Source organism: Tachysurus fulvidraco, chromosome 13 (genome assembly GCF_022655615.1).
Source record: "Tachysurus fulvidraco isolate hzauxx_2018 chromosome 13, HZAU_PFXX_2.0, whole genome shotgun sequence".
NCBI lineage: Eukaryota > Metazoa > Chordata > Actinopteri > Siluriformes > Bagridae > Tachysurus > Tachysurus fulvidraco.
The window spans coordinates 4,444,438-4,470,003 of record NC_062530.1 but is presented as its reverse complement, the minus strand read 5'-3'; the positions used below and the strand labels follow the sequence as shown (position 1 = coordinate 4,470,003).

At 39.2% G+C, this 25,566-nt stretch overlaps 2 protein-coding genes across 10 annotated transcripts in view; one reads left to right on the top strand and one right to left on the bottom strand.

Annotated features, from left to right (window-relative positions):
* Positions 1 to 22,897, top strand: part of nptnb (neuroplastin b) — a 35,300-nt gene extending 12,403 nt beyond the window's left edge. The window contains exons 2-9 of one of the 4 annotated variants that reach the window (XM_027159367.2): positions 869 to 1,216; positions 4,235 to 4,418; positions 6,852 to 6,946; positions 11,879 to 12,015; positions 13,944 to 14,217; positions 20,333 to 20,342; positions 20,805 to 20,874; positions 22,335 to 22,897. In XM_027159367.2, the coding sequence (XP_027015168.2) occupies positions 869 to 1,216; positions 4,235 to 4,418; positions 6,852 to 6,946; positions 11,879 to 12,015; positions 13,944 to 14,217; positions 20,333 to 20,342; positions 20,805 to 20,865 (1,109 nt within the window). In that variant the 3' untranslated portion in view covers positions 20,866 to 20,874; positions 22,335 to 22,897. Of the gene's footprint in view, positions 1 to 868; positions 1,217 to 4,234; positions 4,419 to 6,851; positions 6,947 to 11,878; positions 12,016 to 13,943; positions 14,218 to 17,566; positions 17,582 to 20,320; positions 20,343 to 20,804; positions 20,875 to 22,334 lie in introns of those variants that run through there. The other 3 variants (XM_027159365.2, XM_027159368.2, XM_047822175.1) reach the window with 3 other exon arrangements.
* The window catches only part of rec114 (REC114 meiotic recombination protein), a 68,212-nt gene that overhangs the window by 34,758 nt on the left and 7,888 nt on the right, over positions 1 to 25,566 (bottom strand). For 2 of the 6 annotated variants that reach the window (XM_027159373.2, XM_027159372.2), the window contains exons 5-6: positions 24,618 to 24,689; positions 24,245 to 24,427 (exon numbers count right to left, since the gene is read on the bottom strand). In XM_027159373.2, the coding sequence (XP_027015174.1) occupies positions 24,263 to 24,427; positions 24,618 to 24,689 (237 nt within the window). In that variant the 3' untranslated portion in view covers positions 24,245 to 24,262. Of the gene's footprint in view, positions 1 to 17,514; positions 17,652 to 17,851; positions 17,930 to 21,060; positions 22,452 to 23,765; positions 23,957 to 24,244; positions 24,428 to 24,617; positions 24,690 to 25,566 lie in introns of those variants that run through there. The other 4 variants (XR_007144665.1, XR_007144666.1, XM_027159371.2 and 1 more) reach the window with 4 other exon arrangements.

Sequence of the window (25,566 nt, the reverse complement as noted above, 5' to 3'; positions counted from 1 at the left end):
CTTGCCCCCTTTATATATATATTTATATATATATATATATATGATTTACCTTTTCATTAGTAAAGCCCTGGATATCATATCACTAATCCCCATTTGGATCATTTTATTGAAGATATTATCTTGGTGTATAAAAGCTCACCTCTCCCTCCTGCAGGTTTCATGTTTCACTGTGTTATTTATCTGTTTACTTCCTGTTAACTGTACTGAAAATGAAATGAGCGATATTAAATGGTAGAAGGATGGGTATAATAATTATTTTGCGATTTCCAACGCTCCACTTTAGACGTTGGATGTATTTTGGCATCTTGATCTTTTTTTTTTTTCCGTGATATAGATCAAATGGTAAAATTCTACGTTTATCCAACGCCGTGTGATTCCGCCTATAATTCCTGGAGTGGAGTCCAGCAGTCGATACTGCTATAGATTATATTAAATAATTGAGCCTTTCTGCTTTATTTTTGCATCAGTGCTGGGAAAGCTTATTATCTCAGTTGAAAGCACTGAAAGCAATGTTCTAGCAAGCGAGACGAATCGCCAAAGTTACCAAGGGTCCATTAACTTGTTTTTTGTTTTTTTTCACTAATACATTCTCCTTTTTGATCTTTAATCATTGTCTTTTACTATAACCAAAATGTTTTTTTCCCACATATTTTTATAATTTTGGCCTTGCTGCTTATTGATTTGCTTTTGATCATTCTTCTTCTGTCTTTTTTAAACTGACCCATTTTCTTTTAATTTCCCCCCTGCATTCCTTGGCCTTTTCCATCCCTGCTCCCCGAACCCTGAACTTTACTCCTCTTTTGCCCCACCCCTTCCCCCCATCTCCCTTCCCCCATCTCCATCGCTTTGAAACCCTCTTCCTCTCCAGCTGGGTTTGTGAAGTCGCCCATGTCTGAGACAAAGCTCACGGGAGACACCTTTGAGCTGTACTGTGACGTGGTTGGTAACCCCACACCGGAGATCCAGTGGTGGTACGCTGAGATAAACCGCGCCGACTCCTTCAAGCAGCTGTGGGACGGCGCCCGGAAGCGGCGTGTCTCCATCGCCAACATCTACGGCACCAACGGCGTGAGCGTGCTGGGTGTCACACGCCTCACGCTCGAGGATTCCGGAACCTACGAATGCCGGGCCAGTAACGACCCGCGCCGCAACGACCTGCGCCAAAACCCTGCCATCACCTGGATCCGAGCTCAGGCCACCATTTCCGTGTTGCAGAGTGAGTGGTATACTTGTGCTGTAGTAGATAGATTACAAACTGTAGCTGTAGTTAATAGATCCAACTTCACCTTTATCCCTTAGCACATCCAAATGGCCCCCACATCAAGCCAAAAAACATAAAATGACACAAAAAAAGCAAGGAGAAATATTTGTTCTTTTTATAATGTTCTTGTGATTACTACAGTGAGTTAGATCTATTACTAGATCCTTGTGCTGCTGTCAATTCTGTTTTGGTTGCTTTTACTGTAAACTGTGATGCTATGTGGCATGAAAAAGTGCCCCACTACAGTCCCAACATCGAGCACAGATTTTTTATTTTTTTTTTGGTGGTGGTTAAAAATGTTGAGGCTTCTGTTAAAGTATAAAGTATCTTTCTGATTCTAGTTGACTCAAATGTTCCTATTGCCTTCTTTTAAACAGAATCTAAAGCTTCGCCCGTCTTGAACTGACAGTCACCCCCCAACCCCTTCTGAACCCCTTGAGCCTCTTGTTGTGGAAGACCACAAACCCAGACAAATGCCATAGTCTCTGTCTGCCCCTTTCTTCCTCATGCTGCCCTCCCTCACCTTACGAGCAGTCCACCCTGCATGTTCCCATGTCGCTTGCCTTGTCTAGTGTCTTTAATATACAATTGTTTTGTCATTAAATCAGCTTCATTTTTTAAAATTTTTTAGTTCGTTTGGATTTAGATGCTAGGATTCTTTCTTTCTTTCTTTCTTTCTTGCTAAATAGTCTTTTTCTTTAATATCCTTTCTGGGTTGCATAGATTTACTTCAAAGCCTGACATTATGTGCCCTGTCTGTAATACATAGGTCTTTTGGTGCTTTGAAGTCTTTAACATCTTTCTTTGTGCACTAGTACTGTGAGGAAACGGTGGGTAGCGAAAGAAGACGCAAGGAAGAGCCGCTGCTAGCTAAGACGATCTGTGCGGCGGCAAACGCGCTGTCACTACTCTTTCATTTGTAAATCTTAACAATATTTGGATACAGTGCTCCGCCTTGTGCCTTCTTTACAGTAAGTGTTTGCCTTCCAATCAGTAATGACATTATATCCTGAAGCTGCTTTCAAACACGGCGGCCATCACTGTTGGTCTGATTAATTGGTAGACGGCTCAGCTAACCGATCACTGAAGCAGCGGAAAATGCTGGTCAAGTTCATCTTTATCTCTTCGCTGCACTACAGGGAGCTTACAAAATGAGGAGTCCTCGTTCTTGCCTTCTCCCCCCCTCTCATGACAGCTAATACTCTGAAATCTTGAGAGACGTACTTAATAATGCGATCGGAGCAGCGCGCAAGTCCCATCACGCTGCCTGTACACTAACAAGAACTTCTAGTTCAAGCACCATCTCTAAATAATCTATATATAGCATATATGAGTGCAGGGAGTACCTCTAAAAAACATACTTTAAAAAAAAAAAAAAAACGAATGGGACGAAGAAAAAGGAAATATTCTGTCATTACTGAGAGTCAATGTTTTCATATTATATACATGTCATAAGCATTACAGTATGTCATGTATATAGCAGGCTATACATGCTGAAGTCATATGGAAAAGAATGTATAGTTTGTTCATGGGACGGCGTTCGAAATACATGCTGGTCTTGTCTTAGTTTCTTTGTACTTTCACTGTCAACGTGATGTAACCTTCCTGTCCGAACAAATCAGCTATCTTTTTCTAATCCCTGCTCCCATCAGTGCTCATCGAGGTGACACCGAGTCTTGAAGGAACATGGGGTCTGTTTTATTATGTACTTTTTATTGAGGCTACTGTTGAATAAATGTTTTGAAGTTTTCACAGTGGAGTCGTGGAGGAAGCAAAACCATCTCTCAGGGAAGTAATAGGATCAAAATTATCGATTTGCCATCGTCTCTTCCTCGGAGCAGGTGTCCTAGAAATGACCTTCTGATGAGGCTGCCGGATCGCATCAGCACGAGCGGCTTTGGCTGTCGCTATCGGATGAAGTAATCTGACTGGTTTTGTTTTGTATGCGTACGTAGGCTGATGGCTTGTGCTCGGTTACACGGGCTAAGATACGAGTAGGTGTTTTGATGCTACCCAGGAGGGATGGAGGAAGAGCGAAGAGGGGGGAGTAAGCGAGATTAAGAGAGAGAGTGAGAGAGACAGAAAGGGGAGGGCATAGACATAGAGACATAGAGACATAGATTCCCTTCAGCTATTGGGCATGCCAAACTCCAGCAGAAGGTGTTAGGATTGCTAATTGGAGTCACTCCTAATCCCCTCCCTTTTCCTCCAGAGCACAAGTGATCAAGGAGGTTTAATGTACAAGCGAGGAGAAGAAATTATGTCTCTCTCTCTCTCCCCTACTTCCTCTATCCTCCTTTGTCTTCCTTCTGGGTATTCTAGTTGCTATGGAAGGGCCGCCCCAGAATAACGAAGGAGGAGCTGGAGCCATACATGGGCACAGACAAAAGGACTGGTGTCAGCTTATTGAATTGAAATGCCAACTGATGCCTGAAGAGAGTATTTAAAGATACGGCTAAAGTAAAAATAAACAGTACTGGAATAGAATTGAATTTGATTCTATCATTCGGCTACGTTTCCCTGAAAGTGTTTTGGTTTTTTTTTGCCGTTTTATTATGAAACATTTAATGCATTATGACTAAAGGCTCCGGTATTAATTCAGAGGTGGCTCTTGCATGCAAAGTTTTCTCCTCATTGTATTATGTTCTTACGCCTGAAGGTAAGTGTAATCGCAGATAATGAAACAATAAGTCGTAGTGAATCGTGTTGGCTTTGCTTTAAAAGAATTTATGATTACAAATAAATAAATAAATAAATAAATAAATAAATAAATAAATAACATACAGGATGTAATCCTTCTCCGTTCCATTGAGTTTTTTTTTTTTTTTTATGTTTTAAAATGAAAGGTTTATTGCAGCTACCTGCACACACGGACCCTTTATCTGTGACGAAGATCACAGCCAGCAGTTACGAGTCTCGGATATTCATTTCTCACCTCTTTTGTAATAACTCGCAGGTTTGATTTCGTTTCAGAGCCAAAGATCAATGCTTCTGATCAGGAAGTTTTGCCGCCTAAAAAGCCACAGGAAAACAATCCCCCTGTTACCTTACAGTGTAACTTAACCACCGCTCACACTGCGCACCGGGAAAGCTTCTGGATGAAGAATGGTGAAGAAATCCCAAATTCGAGAAAAGGACTGAAAAACACAGAGCTTACGTGAGTTTGTTTGCGCCTGTATGCGTTGTTCATTTAACTGCAAATGTTTCCGTTTAGAAAATCGAACGTGATGCTAACCGTGTATCCGATATGAATGCTAATCCGGTAATGCTTCAACAGCAATTCAACATCGAATCTTTCATTTCAGTCAGCGAAATTCAGGGGTCAACACAAGTGGCAGTCCAAGTAAAGTTCTTCAGCTGACTGAACCTGGCTTTAAAAAATACTGTAGCCGGAGAACAGTTCTATTTCTGCAACTGCATTTTTTTTATTTTTTTTATTTCTTTATTTCTTTTTTTTTGTATACGTGACCCGTCGTGGCTTCTGTAGCAGATCCTTTGTTGTGGACATGTAACATGCTGTGAAAGAGTCCAAGAGTCCAAGTTCAGTGCTGGGGTCAAAACACGAGCAAAAACATGTCAAAACAACAAGAAAAATGATTTTGAAAGCAAGGAAAGTAAAGCTTAGAAGCTCGGATTCGACCGGTTAAGATTATGTGACGATTCCTGGACACAAGCAGACAAACTAGCACAGAAAAGAGGAACACAGTGAGGCAGAAAACGAATAAAAGGGCAGGTGTGGAAACAGGACTAGAACAGAAAGCTACTTTTTATCGCAGCCGATCGCGGGCGTTTATGCCCACATAATGGACTGGAGACATTGAAGTCATTGAAAAGATTTTGTAGAGATTTCCGTGTCATTCATTCTTTATTGTCGGATTAGTGAAGCGATGTTGTGGCTTGTACGAAAACAGAAACGTGTGAACAGATGTCCCACAAATGTCTCATCTGCTAATCAGACGTGCTAACGTGAAACACCACTGCGGATGAAGGAAAAACCCATAACCATAACCACTGAATATCGCTGCGATCTACTCAGTAATATCTAAGCACTGAAAGCTAACAGTCATTGAGATGATAGATGATGGATAGATACAGTATCCAGACTTCTCTAAACAGGGACTTTATCCTAGCTGGATCGTCTCAGAACTCTAAAGGGTTCTTCTGTTCTTCACTAGGTTCCTCTAAAGCAGGGGTGTCAAACTCAAAGTCACAGTGGGCCAAAATATTAAACTGAGATAAAGTCACGGGCCAAACTGAATATTTAGTGAAAAATGAATTGCAACTAATTTGTAATGTTCAACCTTTTTCATATGGAAACATATTTAGTTTTGCTTAAACACAGGATTTGGAACAACCAGAGCTTGTTATTACAAACACATAAGAAATTCAATTTGATATAAAAGACACATCAGTGGTGTTCATTTCACAAACTTTGACCATACACTTTTTGACAAACTCTCCCTCATTAAAGGGCCGGACAGATTTTGCTCTCTCTGCTCTACAGCAGCTTCACTTTTATTTTGCTTTCATGAACATAGTCTGCCGGGAAACCAGACTTTTTTCATCTCCTCTGCCTTCTGGAGCTTCTGCTTTACGTCCAGGTCCTTATACTTCTCATAATGTTTCGTTTCATAGTCTTCTTATATTATTTTCTTTCGTTACAGACACGTTAGCTCCGTTAGCACACAAGACAAACAGGTCTGTCCTTTATATCCGTGAACAGATAATCTGCCCCCCACCTGTCCTGTAAGCTCCTATTGTCCATCTTTCGTTTGGCCATTTTTGTGGAGGGTGGAATTAACGACTGTCAACGGAGAATGAGGGGAGCTTTCTGTTCGTGACTACACGTCCATACAGTGGCAAGGCATTCTGGGATTTGTAGTATTAGCGGAGCATGCGGCTAGTCTGCTGTAATGCGCATTTGATATGATCTCGCGGGCCAAATATAATTACACAAATTTGGCCGGCGGGCCAGAGTTTGACACCCCTGCACTAAAGGAATCAGTAAAGGACATACACACGATTTCCAAGCAAACTATTAACCTTCCATACACCCTATGAACAAAGCCCTTTTTTTCCAAGAGCGTCCGCTTTACGTGTAAAATGACGATATTTTAAATATATCCAAATATATATTACTGTGATGTAATAATCCTAATGAGGGTTTTTACTTAGCTCCCACCAATGCTGCAAGACCTTTTATAGCCAAATACAATCTCTGAGAGGAAATATCCTGTCAGATTGCATGCGAGTCATATTCTAGTGACAGTCATGCCTGGAGCAGACAGCATCATGCCAACAGCAATTCCACGGAGGCATCGCTTTGATTCTGCTACAGCTTTCCAACTACACTACTGTGGCAAAATAAACTTGTGCTTACTTCCATCGCAGACAGACTGTTCTATCTTCGTGCGTTGACTGCGATTAAAAAGAATTAAAAGAATCTCTATCCAAAGTGGTCGTAATTGTATGTGTAAACACATAACGGCTCTACTCTGGGGTATTGTATCATACCCCAGGAACAGGCTGGATAGTGCTATTTAAATCAACTTAAGATTGTTTAACCTTTTTATTCTTTTTTTTGTAACAGACTCCACAAACCGAGAGCGGAAGATTCCGGAGAGTATATGTGCGTCTACAGTTTTGACAAAGCCCCAAATGCCAACGCAACCATCGAAGTCAAAGGTAAGATATTTGTATACGTGAGTATGATGCTGTATATGTGAAGTAATACTCCTTTAAGTCTCTAATGGTGTTGATTAGTTTTCTAATATGTCGGATTCTAACGCATTATCAGTGAAAGAAATTCTACGTCAAAGCAATTTATAGTGTAATTGCTGATATGATGATGTTTTACATTATCGGCATTTATGCTGGCGACCTCATACAAAACGACTTACATTTGATTTATTTGTTTGTTTGTTTGTTTATTTATTTATTTATACTTTATTATACATTTTATTTTATTTATTATTACTCTTATTACTCAACTGAGCAGTTGAGGGTTCTGAGTGGTCCTGCGATTTAATCTGACAACTTTCTGATCAGTAGTCTGAAGTCTTAACCACGGCGCTGCCACTTCCCTGTGAGGAGGCTTTTCATTTTTAACAGGATTCGAACATCAGTGCTTTCTAACAGTCATAAGGAGAGCGGTACATTTTCTGGAACAGAAAATCCTACAGTACAGAGAGTTTTGTGGCAGGACAATCAACTGTTCTTGTCTTACTGACAGCGCCTATAACTGCAAAAATAACAGACACGTGGCAAAACGACAAGAAACGTGAACATGGAAGCAAAGAAAATAAGGCATAGACGATTGGATACAAACGCTAAGACTCTGCGACGATACCTTGGCACAAACAGACCAACTAATCAGAACACAACACAGAACAGGTGAACACAATCAGGAAGAAAATAGGGCAGAACCAGCAGCATGTTTTGTCTTATAGTTGGATTGACAGGTTGTGAGGTCGAACCTCAGGTCCACCGAGCTGCCTCTGAGCACCTTAAACCTCAACTGCTCAGTGTATAAAATAAAATGTCCCAAATGTGATGTAATGTCTTATTGACTTCAAGAAATAGAAGAAAATAATGCCGGTGACAGATGGACAGTTATATTTGCTATAAGTGATACCAGAAACTAACATCGTTATCCACAACATTAAACCTAACTCTAAAATAATTCAGTTGTATTTATTGCAGTTATTATAAAAGAATCAAATTTGGGGTGGGAACAACTCCACTTTTTGCTAGGCTGCGTTCCACCACCCCGTCGGGTTTTATCGCTAACTCTTACGAGTGATGAAATGACTGACGTTAATAGTATACTTTGCATCTCCAAAAACCAAACTGACAGAAATCTTTCCTTTATGTCGGCACATCGTGGCTGTCTGACACGGTCCGGTAGTGCAAGATAAGTCAATGCTCAGCACCTACAAATAACAGCATCGTGCCATAAAATGACAGCATCATAAAACAAAACATAAAAACCATTTGAAACAGTAGAGTGATTTCTACTGTAAATCAGCTCCGTAGCTCGACGTGTGGGAAAAAAAAAAAAAAAAAAAGCAAAAACCAGAGCTTTTCAGCACGGGAATAAATCCAGACAGTCACATAGAGAAAGCCTGACTGTGAGTGAAATAGTGCAGACATGGAGAGATCAAGTCTCATTAGTTTTCTCCACGGAGCAGATGAAAAGAGGTCTCTGGACAATGCCTGTCTTTCACAGTGAAGAGGGGTCGTTATAGTTTGAAATTCACAATGACACAAAGAGCTAATTTAGTTGGCGAATTTCACTTGTTTGGTAGTTTTCACTCAGCGTGACTTCATAGCCATGAATAAGAGTGATCATTTATTAGAACTATTCCTGTCTTGTTTATTGTATCTAGGACCGTTTATATTCGGCCGTCATTATGCCGTGTGATACAGTATTTTAAACGGCATAAAACATAGCTGTCTATATGTCGTTACACCTATAAGATCTAAAAGCGTGTTCGGAATATTACAAAGATTCAAACCAACAATCAAGTGAAGCGTTAACTACATGGTGCTCGTGCTGCTTTCCAGGCCAGCGCAGGCAGGAAGGAATCACCCCCCTGTAGCCACAGACCCGTGAAACACTCCTCACTTAAGCCAATTTGTTTTGACACCGCCGTCGTGCACACTGAGCATGCCCGGACTGTTCTGGCAGGCCTGTTTTAAACGTTGCTTGGTTGCATAATGCGATGATGCTGTTGTCCACTCAGCTCTGACTTTCCCACTCTCATCCTGTCATGTGACAGGACAGATGCACTGCACCGTGCGTCGCATTCCTTCTTTCGTGCTACATCTCCTTGCTAGAACAGATTCGACTGCGAAATACACAGTTTTTTTGGTACAAGTGACCAGCATGGGACTGAGTTCCAGCCAGTGGCAGCAAATGTTTACTGAAATCTAGTTTAAGCAAAGAAAGCAAAAAAATAAATAAATAAAACAAACGAGCTAATGAAATATGGTGCTTTATTTGTTAAGTTCTACGACATACTGATATTACAACTAAGATTTCTATTTGTCCTCTTACTGATCCTTCGATCTCCCCTTCATTCCGGATGAAATGAGTATATTTGTAAATATGTTTATCATTACTACCACTGCTAATACTATTATTACTATTTCTTATTTGGATTTTTCATTATTATTATTATTATTATTATTATTATTGCTATTTCTTTTGATATTGTCACCTTCCTCATACCCACATTTACATTTATTTATTTATTTATTTATTTATTCCCTTGGTTAAATTTACGTTATGTATTTTTTTGTCTTGTGTGATATTACTTATAATTATTATTATTTAAATCAATATATTTTCCTCTTTGATTTATGTGTGTATATATATGTATGTATACACACACACACACACACACACACACATGCACGTGTTTTGTTGGTCTTTTCTATTTGTATTTTGCATCTAATTAAAATAAAAAAATAAAAAAAGGTCTATGACATTAAATGTAATTATAAACATTAAAAGACAGCAATTCGTTTTCAATCTTAAAAAAAATTCAGGAAAAAACTGCAATCATTGTAAATCAGATTGTAAATAGGAATAAAACATGGTGTTATAGAAAAAAAGGATTAACCTCCAGGTATTAATGGCTTCAGTGCACCGACTTCTTGTTGATTATTTTCCAATGACTTTATGCCTTGTCATGTTTTATACCTCACTAACTTATTAATGAATTTCAGTATGCAGCATTGCGTTACACGTTCTCTTTACCCATTTTTATTTATTTATTTTTCCTGATAATCACTATCAGTGTATTTAAAACGATTCTGCATATTCTGTCTGCATCGTTTATTATTCGGCTTCTACTGCGTATCTCTAAGGAAACGAACAGGCAAGGAACAAAGTTTCTAAGCACACCCTGGCAGAATTTCCTTCGAGCTTTAAGGAGTTATTCTACATAATTCAAATGAGAATCGGTGTCAGTTATTTTATTCCGTTTGGTACGACTCAAAACGCTGAGAAAAGGAACTACATTGTGATATATTGTGATCTATCTTGCATAATAGAGCACAATTAAAGGTGAGGCCCTTATCAGAAGCTAAAAGCAGTCGAGTTAGAAAAATCAGGAAGGTAAGCTGTGCTCCTTTCTATCTTGCGCTCCACCCCCAGGCTCTCATGTCCTTGGCACCTCTCTCTCCAGCTCTCAGCTCTGAGGGAACAGATGGAGGCTTGTGTGCTGGGGTGGGATTAAGGCCTGTATCCAGTCCCAGCCGCTTCTAATGGCAAGAGTTTATTGTTCACAATGATAATCTGCTCCTACGTGCATTTTGTGCTAACAGTGAGAAAAAATTTTAAACACATTCCAGCATAATTCGATTTGGTGCGACGGCATAGTACGTCGATGTATTGAGTTGCTTTTGTTTTTTTTTGTTTTTTTGGCTATGCGTAATCTTCCAGTCATTATTGTGTCATCCTCTTAATTATTCGAGTTAAACTGCAAAACTAATTAGAAACATGCTTTCGTATTAATATTATGAAATTCATCCATATGGCTGGTTGTAAAAGTGTTGCTGATTTCTCTGTTCGTCGTTAGAAATTCATCATCGGCTTGTGAACGGATGCACTTGCCAACAGTATGTTCACTCGTTTTCCTTTTGGTATAGGTTACACCTTCTTCTTCTGGTAGGCAAAGACGAAAACAAAACGATGCGGATGAGGTTTCCCTTCAGATATCATGCAGAATGTGTATGTGTGCTGTTACCTATCTCTTTCTATCGGTGATCACAAGAGTAAAGGCCCACTTCCGTGAGGGATCAGGGTTTGGATGCAGGCCAGAATGACATTGAACAGCAGTGAAAGTCCTATCTGTTTAGAGAGGAGACGATTTACTCCCTGTCAGGGGAGAAGCGTGTGAGGATAATGCCCAACTAAGCTCCTACTCCATCCCCTCCCCACACACACACGCACATCCACACAATCCTCAGATGGCACGTGTGCACCACAATTACAGAGCGGTGATGTCGTCCGTGTCCCAGGTCACGCCTGGGCCGTCTTCCATGTTCGCGCTAATAAACACTCGCTCCAGGTCTCTTCCTGATCGTGCATAATTACATGGAAGAAACTATCATAATTTTAAAGATTAGCAAAAAGGAAAAGGCCGTTGTAGCTACCTGTCCATAATGGAGTAGTGTTTAAGAAGAGACTTTGTGGTCGATGGCCAAAACGGCAAACTCGACAGATTTTAAGCATCGGCAGTGTCTAATGCATAACTAGGCATCTAACTGGGAAGCTGATGACTCAGCACATCAGCTTGAAATGGTTCATGAGCAGGCATAGAGAACGCCGGAAAGCCTGCATTGAAGCAGGGATTTTATTTTATTTAGAACATGTAATTGGCTTCTTCTTTCGGGATTAAATTTCAGCCATGCATGCTGGCTTACCAAAGGAACTGTCGTATTTCAAACGTGTAAATAATTATTACGAATAAGATATTGCTTAATTAACGTTCCTACCCGTTATTTGAGAAATAAAACTGCCGCAATGCAAAATATAGATGCGATGAAATCTCTCTCTTTTTAATGAATGTACCAGCTTTTATATTGTGCTTTTTCTCTTCCATTCAGCGGCTCCTGAAATCGTCGGTCACAAGCGAAGCGAGAATAAAAAAGAAGGAGAAAGCGCTCTCTTGTACTGCAAATCTGTGGGATACCCACATCCCATCTGGACATGGCAGAAAAAAGTCAGCCAGGGATCATACGTAGTACGTAGCATGTTGTTTTCTCCTACTGGTATCTACATCGACTATATAATATAGTATAAGCAAAAGCTATGGATCTCTAAGGTGTACATTTTTTACTCGACGTTAAATACATATGTTGGCGTCCTTGTTACCTAGAATACAGATGATCTCTTTAAATATAAACATGGTATAACACAGATAGGTGCTAATTTACTGAACTATTTTTTTTGTGCAAACTTGACATCAAAAAATGAAGCTAGTTTACTTTATTTGGCTTGATGAATATACGGTTATTCTTATCTGAAGGCTTAAATGACACTAACCCATGGAACACTGTCTGAACTCTTTACTTGACATCCATCCATGGCCTTGGGGTAGTGGACATGCCCCGAAGTCAGTTCTCCCGTCAAAGTAATGCCAATCTTCTGCTGCACAGTTCAAGATAATATATCACACACTGGCAAACAGTGTTAGGGCTTTTAGCTTGGTCATGCTGCTGCAGACCAAACAGACTATGTGCCTGTCTGAACATGGAGAAAAGCTGCCAGCAGATAGTCAACAGACTAATGTGGACATTTCGGGGGTTGATGTTATCACATTACATCTGATGTACGGCAGCTCTCTCTCCACTCAAAGAACCCCCTTAGGAAGGCTTTCATTCTTCGGAATGATGATGAGTAAAGTAGAGCAATCTGCAGGGAGAAAACAGCACAGGGAAAATGGTCTCCAGTTGTTGATGTCCCCGTTGGCAACACATGTTCCTAGCCAATCCAATCTTGGAGTTGGCTTTCTCTCCAGGCATGACCCTGTGGTGAAGGAGTGGAGGCTCCAGCACTAATTGGTGGAACAAGTATTGGATTGTTTTGGCAGGCTTAACATAAATAAATTCACATCCGGGGAAAAAAAAACCTTATTCTATTATTACATTTCTTGAGAAAAGCGTATTTCTTGCCTTTCTTCAATTGGAGCTGCTGATCTCCAAATTGGAGAGGATGCATTAGGTGAGTTTGCCTCTCATACTAATGACCCCTGTAAAGGCTACTGGATTCCTTTCAACTCACAGAGATAACAATTTTCCTACAGTAGGCCAGGTGATTTAGCCCAACGTAGATTTGTAATACTTAGAAAGGGGGACCTTAGATTTAAAAGCTCGACATGTAATGCTGTGTCTGAAAGCTAAACTGTGGTGTCAAGTGGTATCTGGCTGCAGAACTTATTCGTCCTACTAGGCATCGAGGGGGAATTGCCAGAGGCTGACCTGTCCCTTATAGATTGGTGCTTGAGGGACATTGTTGCTCCCTATTTCAGCTTCTAACATCAGTGGACATAAAACATGTTTAGAGATAGAATTTCTCCCTGCTTACCTTTAGCAAACCATCTGGGGGGATTTCCATCCTCAATGGGATGTCAGTGGCAGACATTTGCACAGCAGCCTCTGGGGTTTCCCCACAAACCTCCGTGTGACCCTGTCTGTGGCTCCTTGCTACATGGACGTTGTGGAACTAGGACATTTTTCCCTTTTACATCTGGGCCATTTTAGCATCCGGATGTTTTTATCCTGTGTATGGCTCGCTCCATTATACTAATTGGATCAGGCAGGCATTAGGCCATTATTCTTCCTCCTTGGCTGCAGCTGTGCAGGGTTTGAATATATGCTCCGTATAATCCAAGATATACAGAGTGACTTGTCTAAAGGGGAATGTTAGGTTATGCACATAACCATTGTTCCCTGAAGGATAGGAAAAAGGCAAAACTCTAGCACAGCTCGACTGACGAGTGATGGCTGAAAGGAAAGGTGGCAAATGATTTGTGTTTTTAGCAGGATACTCAAAGCCATCCCATGGTATCCCATTCTATTTGTGTTATACCTTGTACCCGTCTTTTTGGAAACAGGGACTGTATGCTTATCCTTTAACATTTTCCTGAAGTACATTTCTTTCATTTCGTAGGACATTGACAACAGTACCGGACGCTTCTTCGTTCTGAACAAAGACAATTACACAGAACTGAATGTTATAAATCTTGACATTAGTACAGACCCTGGCGAGTATGTCTGCAGTGCCTCGAACGTCATTGGGTCTAAAGAATCCATTTCAATTCTGCGGGTGCGTAGTCACCTGGCTCCACTCTGGCCTTTACTCGGTGTGTTGGCAGAAATCCTCATCCTGGTGGTCATCATTGTGGTTTACGAGAAGCGCAAGAAGCCAGACGATGTCCAAGATGGTAAGTTATGCAAAATTTCTATTCTCCCTCAAAACTAGCCATTGATGTGATCGTATGCCATACATGGTGACACTGATGTTTCCGTTAAAATGTTTCCTACTTGGTTTTTATGTCCATTAACTTCATGACGATACGACGAGGAGCTGAACCTCAACTGTGGTGATTTATTACCCAATTAGTTTTAATGTCTACAACAGCCAGAAGATGTCTTATTGGAGTGTTTACAAGTTTGCTCTTGAAGCATTAACAGGACAGTGGCATTAATGAGTATTTATTGCGGACTTTTCTGGTGCCGATTCGGACTCTTGAAGCTTACGGAGCCTTTTTAATCTTGAAAGTACTCGAATGCTTGAGAGCATTAGTATCAATCTCATCATAGTGCATCTTAGTGAATACTGCAGCATCAACGCAACCTTGCAAAGTAAACTTGCACTACGTATTATCTCGGAGAGAGTTTCAGAACTCTGTACCCGCTAATCCCTTTCTAACAGATCTGTGAAAACACAAGGAGAAGGGGAACAGAAAAAACTAATCTCTGTAACAAGGACAGAGTCTATGATTCAGTGCCTCAATCATAGGACTATCCAAAAGCCAGTAGTCAGGCACAGATGCATGTTAATTTGACCTTTGGATCTACACATTAGGGCATCTCTGAGCCAGCGGTGGGCTGTACTTACCCTTTCAATGAGCTGAGTAATATAACAGAGATGGCAGATGGTTTATAACCTGTCCTTCATAATAGTATTAGTAAGCCGAAGCAGTTCATTAAAAAAAAAAAAAGAGTTGTAGTTCATTTCATTTGATGTACGTCTTTCTACACAGAATTATTGACATCTAAATGATCAGAATAAGAGTATATGGAAATATACGAATATGAATAATGCATGTAATAAGTGATATTCTGACCTTCTCAGATCAATTTTACACACAGAACATTCCTCGCTCCCTAGTAAGCTTTCTGTAAGGTTTAAATCCAGAAACTTCAACAAATCTCAGTGTTTGAATATATCTTGAAGCTCATGACCTTGTTGAATTATCCATCTATGACCAGGTCTTAACCTTCTGGCAGAGTAAATGAGATGCCACCAGTTCATGTACCACTTTCTGCAAATCAGTCCCGAATCATCAATGTGCCATGATTGGGGTATCTCCTCGGATACAGTCGCCCTTTTACACCCAACATGCTGAAGGTGTATAATGTTAGATTTTGGTCTTCTGCTCTCAGGAAGCTTCTTTCTTTTAGACCTTTCCTCTTGTTATGGGCTGATGTTGAATCGGCTAACCTGTACAATTTAGAAACTGCAATCTTTGGTGCAATCTTTGCCTTCCTCACCCTCTTCCTCACCTTGTCCCTCGTTTTAATATCAATGGGTAATTTATTTAAAGCACCAACATCCTGTTTTGACACTTATCCTTTGACTGAATCATAATAATTGAACGAAGATCTATATTTCAGCTGATTAAAACAGATTTAACTACAAATACATGTGAAAAATCTGTCGTTACAAGTGCAGTCTTGCAGTTTTGCTATTTCAAGCCTAACCGAGAGCTCAGTCACATCACATTAGCATGTTCCTGTAAGCCAAATCAACAGGATATATATATATATATAAGGTTTTGAAATACAAATGCAATAGTTCTGTAACAGCTGAAACTGTTAAAATGTTTTTGTTTTTTTTTTGTTTTTTGCTGCATTTGCTCTCTCCTACTAAGTTAACATTTCATCCTGGGATAACTTTAGTTCTGGTTATTTCTACTCGAAGGATCGCGGGTATTAAATGTTTAGTGTGGGAACGTTTCTGTTTTCACGGAAATGTCATCGCCAGAACACTGCACCGGATTACGGTATATATTTAATACTTTCATGACATTGTTCCATTCTTCTGATGAGATATTTCCTGCAACGGCACTTTTCATAAGTTTGTACGTCTCTTATTAGAGAACGCAATTAAAATCTGAACGATCATACATTATATACACTATTTAAACAAACTTTAATTCATTTTTGGTTAAAATTAAGGAAATTAATTCGCAGTTACGTGAGTAATCGAGTAATAATACCATAAAGTGAGTTTATGGTCATTCTTTTCTAATTACAGTTAGATTTGAGAGAATAGAATGGACGAATAAATAAATATCTAGCTGTTTGTGCTGACGGAGATTGCATTTGTCAGATCTTGAGGTCACAAATTGCCTTCAGCGAGGCTAAACAAGGCCAGTTGTTCTCCTCTGGCGGTTAACAGTGTGACAAATGAGTGTTGCAGGAAACAGGGGCCACAGCGATTTCGCTAGTTCAGATTCAACATGAGAGCATCCTTGTAAACGATGCTGCGGTAAACTGCATTTAAATTCAAGATTTTTTTCATTACCAGGCAAATCAAGCAACAAATAAAACTTGCAGGTTCATGGCCATATAAATATTTTCTGTATTTTTGCCAATTCTGTACACTGAACACTGGACACCTACACGACTTATAACGCCATAATAGTTTGCTTTACTAAACTTCTTGTCCTTAGTTATCAGGCAAATACGAGGTGTTCGGTAAAAACATTGTGCAACTACTGCGGTCTGTTGAAGGTGACTTTTTACATGACTATAAAACAATTCCACAAACATGTCCTCAGTATCTGTTTTGCACTTGAATCATCATTTTATTTTTCCTTGTGTGTCTCTATTCGATGCAATTCGATTTTATTTGTATAGCACTTTTAATAATGGACAATGGTCTCAAAGCAGCTTTACAGAACAGAAGAAATATAGTACAAAAAGGTGAAAATTAATATTCGACTTACATTTAAATGTGTTTGTATTTATCCCTAATGAACGAGTCTGAGGTGACTGAGGCGACTGTGGTGAGGAAAAACTCCCTGAGATGGAAGAGGAAGAAACCTTGAGAGGAACCAGACTCAAAAGAGAACCTCATTGAGGGTGTGATTATAAACTGTTATAAACACCGGAGAGTGTTATTATGAATCATGTCCTTTCTACCGTCAGTTGGACTTGAGTAACCGGGAGTTCCGGAGCAACTCATAAATGTTTTATGTTCAGTATTCGGTGACTATATCATTCCCGTAATAGCATTACTGTCCGCCTCACGCTACCAAATCCTTGTGTGCTTTCAGAGTCTTAACAAGTAAGCATGTATTTAATATAAAAAATAATAATAAAGATCAGTATATCTCTACTTATTCTGGCGTGAGATCTGAAACCGTAACTCAAACTAAGATGTGTGTAACCTTGGTGTTAATATCAGGATAAAATCATGCTCAGTACAACTTTGAAACAAATTGAATTACCTTGTTGTCTTTCTCTTCTCCATGTGGCACCATATTCATTGTTGGTGGTAAGTTTGAGAACCTGCATGTATGGAAAGTTTGCCTTCTTTCTGTCGTCCATTCATTCAAAGTGTTATTAACACTTCTTTATCTAATAACTGGGACAATAATAATCATTAACTTCAGATTCATTAATGAACTCTTTTTAACACATTGACCGAATAGAATATTTTGGAATTCCTATGATCTGTGTCTAATGTCTGAAATTGGTGTGATTTTATTTCGTTGTCATTTATTAGCTTCATTTTGGACTATTTAGAATGCATATGATGAGTACGCGGAAATGTTCAGCACATACGTTCGTTCGTCCATCCGTTTCAGTTCTGTGCTTTATCCTGATCAGGGTCCGGTAGATCCAGAGCCGATTCCAGGAGCACTGCGCATGAGGCAGGAATATACTAGTATGAGATACTAGTTAAATAACAAAGCATCATACACAAGCACACACACACATGCTTTCACACCAAAGGTCAGGTTTCTATTGCCAGTTGTTCTACATACAACCTAGAGGAAACAGGGAGAACATGCAAAACTCTGCACACAAGGGAGACCCTGGAGCTCTAAGTCTTTCCAGCAACAACAACAGCAATGAAAGGAAGAAGTAGATAAAAGATCAAATAAAAAGATAAAAGATAAATAAAAGATAAAGAAGAAGAAGATATTGCCACTCAAATCTATTGACAGTGATGAATTCTTTCTTAATTCGTTGCAAGTTGCAAGATAGATAGATAGATAGATAGATAGATAGATAGATAGATAGATAGATAGATAGATAGATAGATAGATAGATAGATAGATAGATAGATAGATAGATAGATAGATAGACACCTGAAAAAATTAAAAACTTCATTGCTCATCCATCAACAGTGTGTACAGTTTTAACAAAGCTCTATGCTCTGAACAGGATTTACCCAAGCAAGAACGCGAATGACGGATGGGGATAGATTAAGGCAGATTATATCCGAGATGAGAATGTAATACACTGCGTTCTGGTGGTGGCTCTCGCTGTCAACTTAGAAAGCTTTTTTTTTTTTTGTTTGGTTTTTGTTGTATATCTTATGCTTCTTAGCTGAATAGAACATTATATGACATAATATAAACATAAAAAAAAGTATATTGGGAAGTGGTGTTTTTAAGAATAGGAGCTTGACTGGATATTTCTCAGACCTATCATCCTGAGTTTAAAAAAAATTAAAATAAAAAAATACACCATATACCACATTTACACACAATATATCGCAATCTAAATACAAACACACACACATTAAGACCCCTCTAGCCGCTGTTTCAGATACCGTGTTTTCACTTAACCCTGTTCCAGAAAAATGAAATAGAAAATTCCAGAAATACAGTGAGCATTAATCATTTAGATTGTGCACCATCCTGAGTAAGATGATGAAAGCTTGTGGGACGTTAACCTTCCATTTGTCCGGTGTATCCACAGAGTATACTGTATGCTACCCAGCCTTCACAGCTCTCGCGGTACTGAAATGCTTATGTTCAAGTAACCCTTATTTTGCTTAATATGGGCCCCAAAGTGCAAGTGCTGATGCTTGTGAATCAGACGTCCCGAAGAAGCGTCCCAAAGGTGAAAAGTTTTGTGGGAAGGTGAAAAAATCTTGATTTCGTAGGGAAATTGAGGGAAAGTATGGTGAGGTTGCTACGGTAATCAGGAAAAAGTAATTTGTGCTACTGCTGCTGTCTCACAGTATTCACATTATATAGTGATCAGTACAATGTTAACTGGGGAGCTTGGAACATATCCCCACTGATACAGGGTCCTACTGTACGTACAGTATATAATCATAGAATGATGGGGGGGAGGGGGATGTAGGTAGAGGATAAAGCTCTGAAGCGGAATTCCGGATGAATTAGCTGATCAATCCATTTTGAGAACTGTCTGGACTTGGCGTAATTTTCTACTGAGCACGCTCGACTGACTGGCTTTTGTCCGAAACTTACTGAATTACAGAATTATCCCTGCAGGTTAGTTTTCACTTCCTTTCTCAGACTTGATTAAAGCCATGTTAGAAGTGACCTCAGTCGGCCGTGTTATTGATCAAAGTGAAGCTTACTCGCAGGTTACTCGAGATTAAGATCATGAGATAATAAAGTCATCGTGCATTGAAGTGCCCTTTGGCTTTAAAATCTTGCATGGGTTTGTTGGGAATGAGTGTATGAGTTATATCTAAAACAGCTTGACTGTGTGTCAGTTAATTGACTGGCAGCCATGTTGTTCCGTCTATAAATATGACCTTTTCGCCTGTTTGGTGGCTGTTGAATCAGGCTGCAGATGCATGCTGCTTTCACACACTCACACACCAACTAATCCTCCGTCTGTGTCTCAAAGCGTTATGCTATGTATACAGAAGTGTATGCTTGGTACTAGGTTCTTCTAATCATACGTGTTGAGAGACGTCAGCTGTGAAAGTCATAAGCTGAGTTTTATGCTGCTATCTTTTAGAATATATTTGATTCTTGCTCACAACTGAAGATATTTCCAAGCCCGAGACAAACTAAAAAAACTATATGATAAAAAGAGAATTACACGTCACTACGTAATAACGTCCTTTTATCCGTCTCATTCATCTCGTTTGATGTTAAACACACGGGACGAAAAAAGGCAGACAATGTAAACTCTTAAATAACCTACTTCGCAGTATAGAATAATAAAAGATAGGCTGAGAGCTTTTTTTTCTTCTAGTTATTAATTCATTTCCTTTATTTTATTTTCATATCTGTTCTCTGCTTTTTGTCTGGGATGAAGATGATGAACCAGCTGGATCCATGTAAGACCTGAGCTTTTCTAATTTCTATCTACGATAACAAATGCTTATAATAAATGCTTATCGAAGTTATCAGAAGTTGTTGAACAGACTGTACATGTTCAATGTGAATACATATTAAACCATGCAGTAAGCAGGAAACAAACATGTTAAACAAATCAAATTATTTAAGATTTTAATTGAAAGCATTTCTATTGAAACTATGCACACTTGGCATTTTCTCGGCCAGTTTTCCTTAAACTTTCCAAAGAAGCTGATATTCTTAACTGCTTCTCGGGAAGAAAAGAAGAAGCTACAAGAAACAAAAGACCTAATTCAGCCTTAAACGTCAGGAAATTTTTGAATGTGTAAATTATACAGTAAATCTAATGTGTTCATTTCGACTGGTGGTGTAATTGTAAGGTGCTCGGATTTTGTTGCCGTTCTATAATTCATCGTTTTCTTCCTTTTCTTTTTCTCTGACAGGAAAACCAATTCAACTAACAACCACAAAGACAAAAACCTGAGACAACGCAACACCAACTGAGCAAATAATGTGAGTGTTACTCAGACACGACCGTGCAGATGAAATGTTCTATGAAAGCGATGATTAAGAAAAACACAAGGGTTTTGATCGGGGTTTCATAAAGAACGTTGTGTCATTGCACAGTTTTTGACAAATACAATCACAGTGCATAGCTGGATGCTACAAACTAATACATGGAATATTACAGACATGAAAAAAATGAAAAATGTATTTATTTGTGATGGGCTAATTAAACAGGGCAACGTTTACAATCAAGGTCATAACTATATTCATCTATAATACATTCAGAATGTAAAGTATTCTTTATATATATATGTCTATGAATGCATTACACTCTATAGTAATGTCTATACAGTAATGTAATAAAACACATTAATAGTATAAGCGCACTGCCAATTTCACCACCAAGCTAAATGTGTTATACATGTGGCAACTGTTGCAATTCCGTGCTATTTATTTACCGTCTCTCTTTTTAGCGGCTTATTTTACGGAGTGAACATCTCTGAAGTGGGTTCTCGTAATCCCTTACGCCGTAGCAGTCGTTAACGCGCCAGTCCCTCTTTATTTAAACAGAAAATAAAAGAGACGTTAATAAGCTTATTCTTATATGATGTAATGTACTGCCTCAGACGTCCGTGTGTGTGGGCTGTTGCTACGGTACAGAATGGTCAATTCTGTGCTGTAATGGAAAACTAATCAACACCTACTGTGGTGTAACGAGCCGTATGCCACAGTGCAGCCGAATCCTTGAATCCGATTGGTCAGAAGGTGTGCGCTATTTTTGTGTGGCAGCTGAATCATAGACTGCATGTTAATATCAATGCACTTGTCCCATACGTTATTGTTCCTATACTAACAGCTCTTAAACAGGGACTTGTACAGCGAAGCTCCAGGAAAACTTAAGACTAATAATCAGTCTCGATTGTGAGCTTTGTGTTAAGTAACTTTTTTGTGTTTTGTAAAGTTTTCACAGAGACAGAAGAAGAAGAGGCTGGATAACTGAAAGACTCTTTATTACTGCTATAACAAACTTGCGATATTAAATCTACCTTTAAAACGGTAAAATGTGTGACGTGTTGTACAAGAATAAATAAACTATTGTGAAAGAACACACTCCAGACTGTGTGGTGTCGCATCACACCACTCCATTATGGACTCTTTCTGTATGACCGCACGTTCTGTCTTGTAGTCTTCGTTACACGATAAATAACAGAAACATCGCTATAAAGTGCAATGGATATGCATTAATAAATAGAAATGCATTAAAGCGTTTTAGGAACACGTTTTCACAGCAAGTGTTACCAAAACCCAAAGGACACATTCAGAATGAATACAAAATCTTCTAATTAATCTTATAACTGTTGAAAAACTGTCACATGTTGCTAAGGAACTATAATAAATAGATATAACAAGGGCAATAACGCACTACACGGTGTGCTTGTGTTAAACATTTGCTTGCTTTTCTACAGAATACTGACTGCACATCTTGACCGTATGAAGGTATCCAAGGAGAGCAGAAGTTCCTGGCTATTTCTAATAAAGCGTATCCTGCCTCACCTGGCCAACGAATCAGCAACAGCATATCACTGGCAGAAAAGTACAATAAGGACTGTCTTAAAGCATGCCTTATTCAGTCTAATGGTATGTGAGTATGTGTGAGCACAATTGATCCAACTCATTCAAAAGGTGTGCATATTCCTTTTACTCTTCTGTGCTGTTCTCTTTTTTTCCTTCCTTTTATCATGTCATCCTTCTGAGGCGAATCCTTTTGCATACTTGCATATCGTGTCGAATGCATGCAGTAACATAACCTAATAACATGCCATTTTTTTCTATTGATATCCTTTTGTGTGGTGTTGCTTCAGAGGATTACCCTAACTCTCTGTGTGTGTGTGTGTGCGGGTGTGCGCGCACGCGTGTGTATGCGTGTTTTTTTTTAAGAAATTCAAAGTGAGAAAAGAAAAAAAAAAGTCAGCTCCACTCATTGAGTTCTTTGTACAGTTCATCATCAGCTCATAAAAATTAAACAAAGGTGTTCTATGTAAAGCTGGACTGCAGGAGCCTAGCTGTGACTGGCAGAGCAGTATTTAATCACGGAGAACTGTCTATGTATTAAAGAATTTTAAAAGATGAATAAAGGTTATTTATTTTCTAGAATTACCTAGATGTCTTGTACAGGTTGAGCTGTAAGTGTTCAAATATTATAATAGCATATCTGTAAAAAGTGAAGAAGTTTTTTAATCCTCTATGTCCTCCGACCTTGTTTCTTTTTAGTCAGATATGAATCTTGTATAGCATGGCTATTATCCTATGCAATATGTATTCAAATAGAATTAATGGCAACTGTACGCTGGGCCGCATTCGTTTTGATGAGTTTCAGAGACTAAGCTTTAATGTTGTGGGATCATCGAGATGCAGGAACGACATAAATGCACTGCTGTAGTTGCATGACTACTTCTCTTAAAGAAAACGATGTATCAGTGTGTTGCAGTGCAACTGGACCAATAAGTAAAGATGGCACCTGCTGGAGCTAAAGCCATTACAATAATATGTGAGACCAACTGTTCTTTTTAAAATAAAGGCTCGAAAATATGAACCGCTGTGTCGTTTTGAATTGCTTGATTGATTTAAATGGTTGGTTAAAGGCAAAAGTCCACCCTGAAAGACATCACATTACGTCTTTACGAGATAACGGCTGACATTATCTCATTTTATACAACTGAGCATTGAGGGTTAAGGGCCTTGCTGAGGGGCCCAGCAGTGGCACCGTTGGTGCACCTGGGATTCAAACTCACAACCCTCCAATTTGTAGGCTAACACCTTAACCGCTCGGCCACCACAGCGGCAATAATCTTTAATAGGAAAAAAAAAGAAAAAAAAAGAAATCAAACTATGTGAAATATCTTCCTAAGAATCTTTTATTTATTAATGGAAAATCCAACTTGACAGTAGTAGAGATGTCGGTGCAAATGCTGGCCTTAAAGCCTTAGAATGCAGTACAATGCAGAGCTAGTTAAGGGACTAGTTAAGAATACTTAGAGTGCTTATCTAGCTAGTGATCTATGGACATGGTGATGCCATCGACGATGATCTTAATATGGAGGTTGGTCATTTGTGTAGAGAGTACATGAAGAAGAAAGAGAGAGAGAGAGAGAAAAAGATTATCATCAACAGATTTGAGGATAATGTAGGGTACCATTACCAGAACTGGAAAATAGACTGACATCAATAAAAGAAGTTTAAACTAAAAGAGTCAATACAAAATTTCATTACAACATGAATCTTGGACTCCGTTAAAGATGGCAAGTTTTTCAGAGTGGATTTTTCCTTTAATGTTCGTTTCATATGTCCAATAATGTAAATGCATGCTGTCACAAACCTTTATATGAGCTGTAACTCATTCTTGGATCAAGGCTTTTAGCTTGTTCTCCACCTCTTCTACGAAACTAGGGAAGCCAGAGTCGAGCAAACACAGGCGCAACAGAGCCTCCGTGTCACCTGGAGGCAGAGTGAAATGATGATATGCCAATGGCATGGACAGTCCACTCTCACCCAGGAAGTACTAAAGAAAAAAAAACAAAAAACACCTCTGTGAATGTGTGTAAAAATATAAATAAATAAAAAAATTACTTTGTGAAAGTGAGCTCAAGTAATATCTCCTTAAAACTGAATGAAAACTTATACAGTCATGTTCCTGGACACAGTATCTGTAATTGTCTTTTATCAATCAGTGGATGGATCTTCAGTGGTACCTGAGAAAGCTGCTTGATGGACAGAGATTCCTGGGTAACGTCACGGATCTCCTGCGGTGCCGCTACAGGAGTCTTAAGAGACACAGGGATATATGCGATCATTAGACTCTCAGGTTTCACACCAAAGAGATCAATAAAATCGTTACTAACTAAAAGTGCTCATCTTTTTTTCAAAACGACTTCGTTCTCTGTCTTGTTTCTGCCACCATATTGTAAGGGTGAATTTTGACGTGCAATACTTGCAAAAGATTTCACCATCCAGTTCAGTCAAATGAGTGCTCCAGCGTAACAGAATCTGCAAGAGCTTTCGTTCTTGTGTGAATGAGAATGTTCCTTCAGCACCATCTAGTGAAAACAAAGCTACACATATCTAGTCTCATCTTGTAGAACTGGTAAGCTGGAACCCTAAAGAGGTATAACCTGCATGGTTTAGTACACGACGAGGTACATTAAGTATTAAAGTGTGGAAACGTGTTTTTTTTTTAATGCCATGCTTGACATGCAGCGAGGCTTGTTTTAACAGTTCAACAGATCTACTTTGAAGCTAAACGTTCCCATTGAAACCACAATGAAATCTAATGACACTGAGGGAGGTAGAATGAGATACCATTGTATTCCGTTTAATTGAATCGCGCTGCTCTGAAGAGGAGGCTCCAGTTTATGGCTGTAATAAGGCTTAAGTGGTTTAGTTGTTATTAAATCTTTGATCTCTGCATACAGACTGCTGTTGGAAATGGAATCACATCCCACATGCCAGTCAATGGTCTTCCAAGCCACAGGTTCTCAAGTTCCATGCTAGGAACCCTTCGTCACATCGGATATCGCTGGAGCTGACAGTGTCTCCTCTGTGAGTGACAGCTGGAGAGCCAAGTCATTCTGTTTTACATATCACAGCTGAAACGGTTCATGCAACAATCTGAGTTCTTTTGCCTGAACATACGAATGAGGA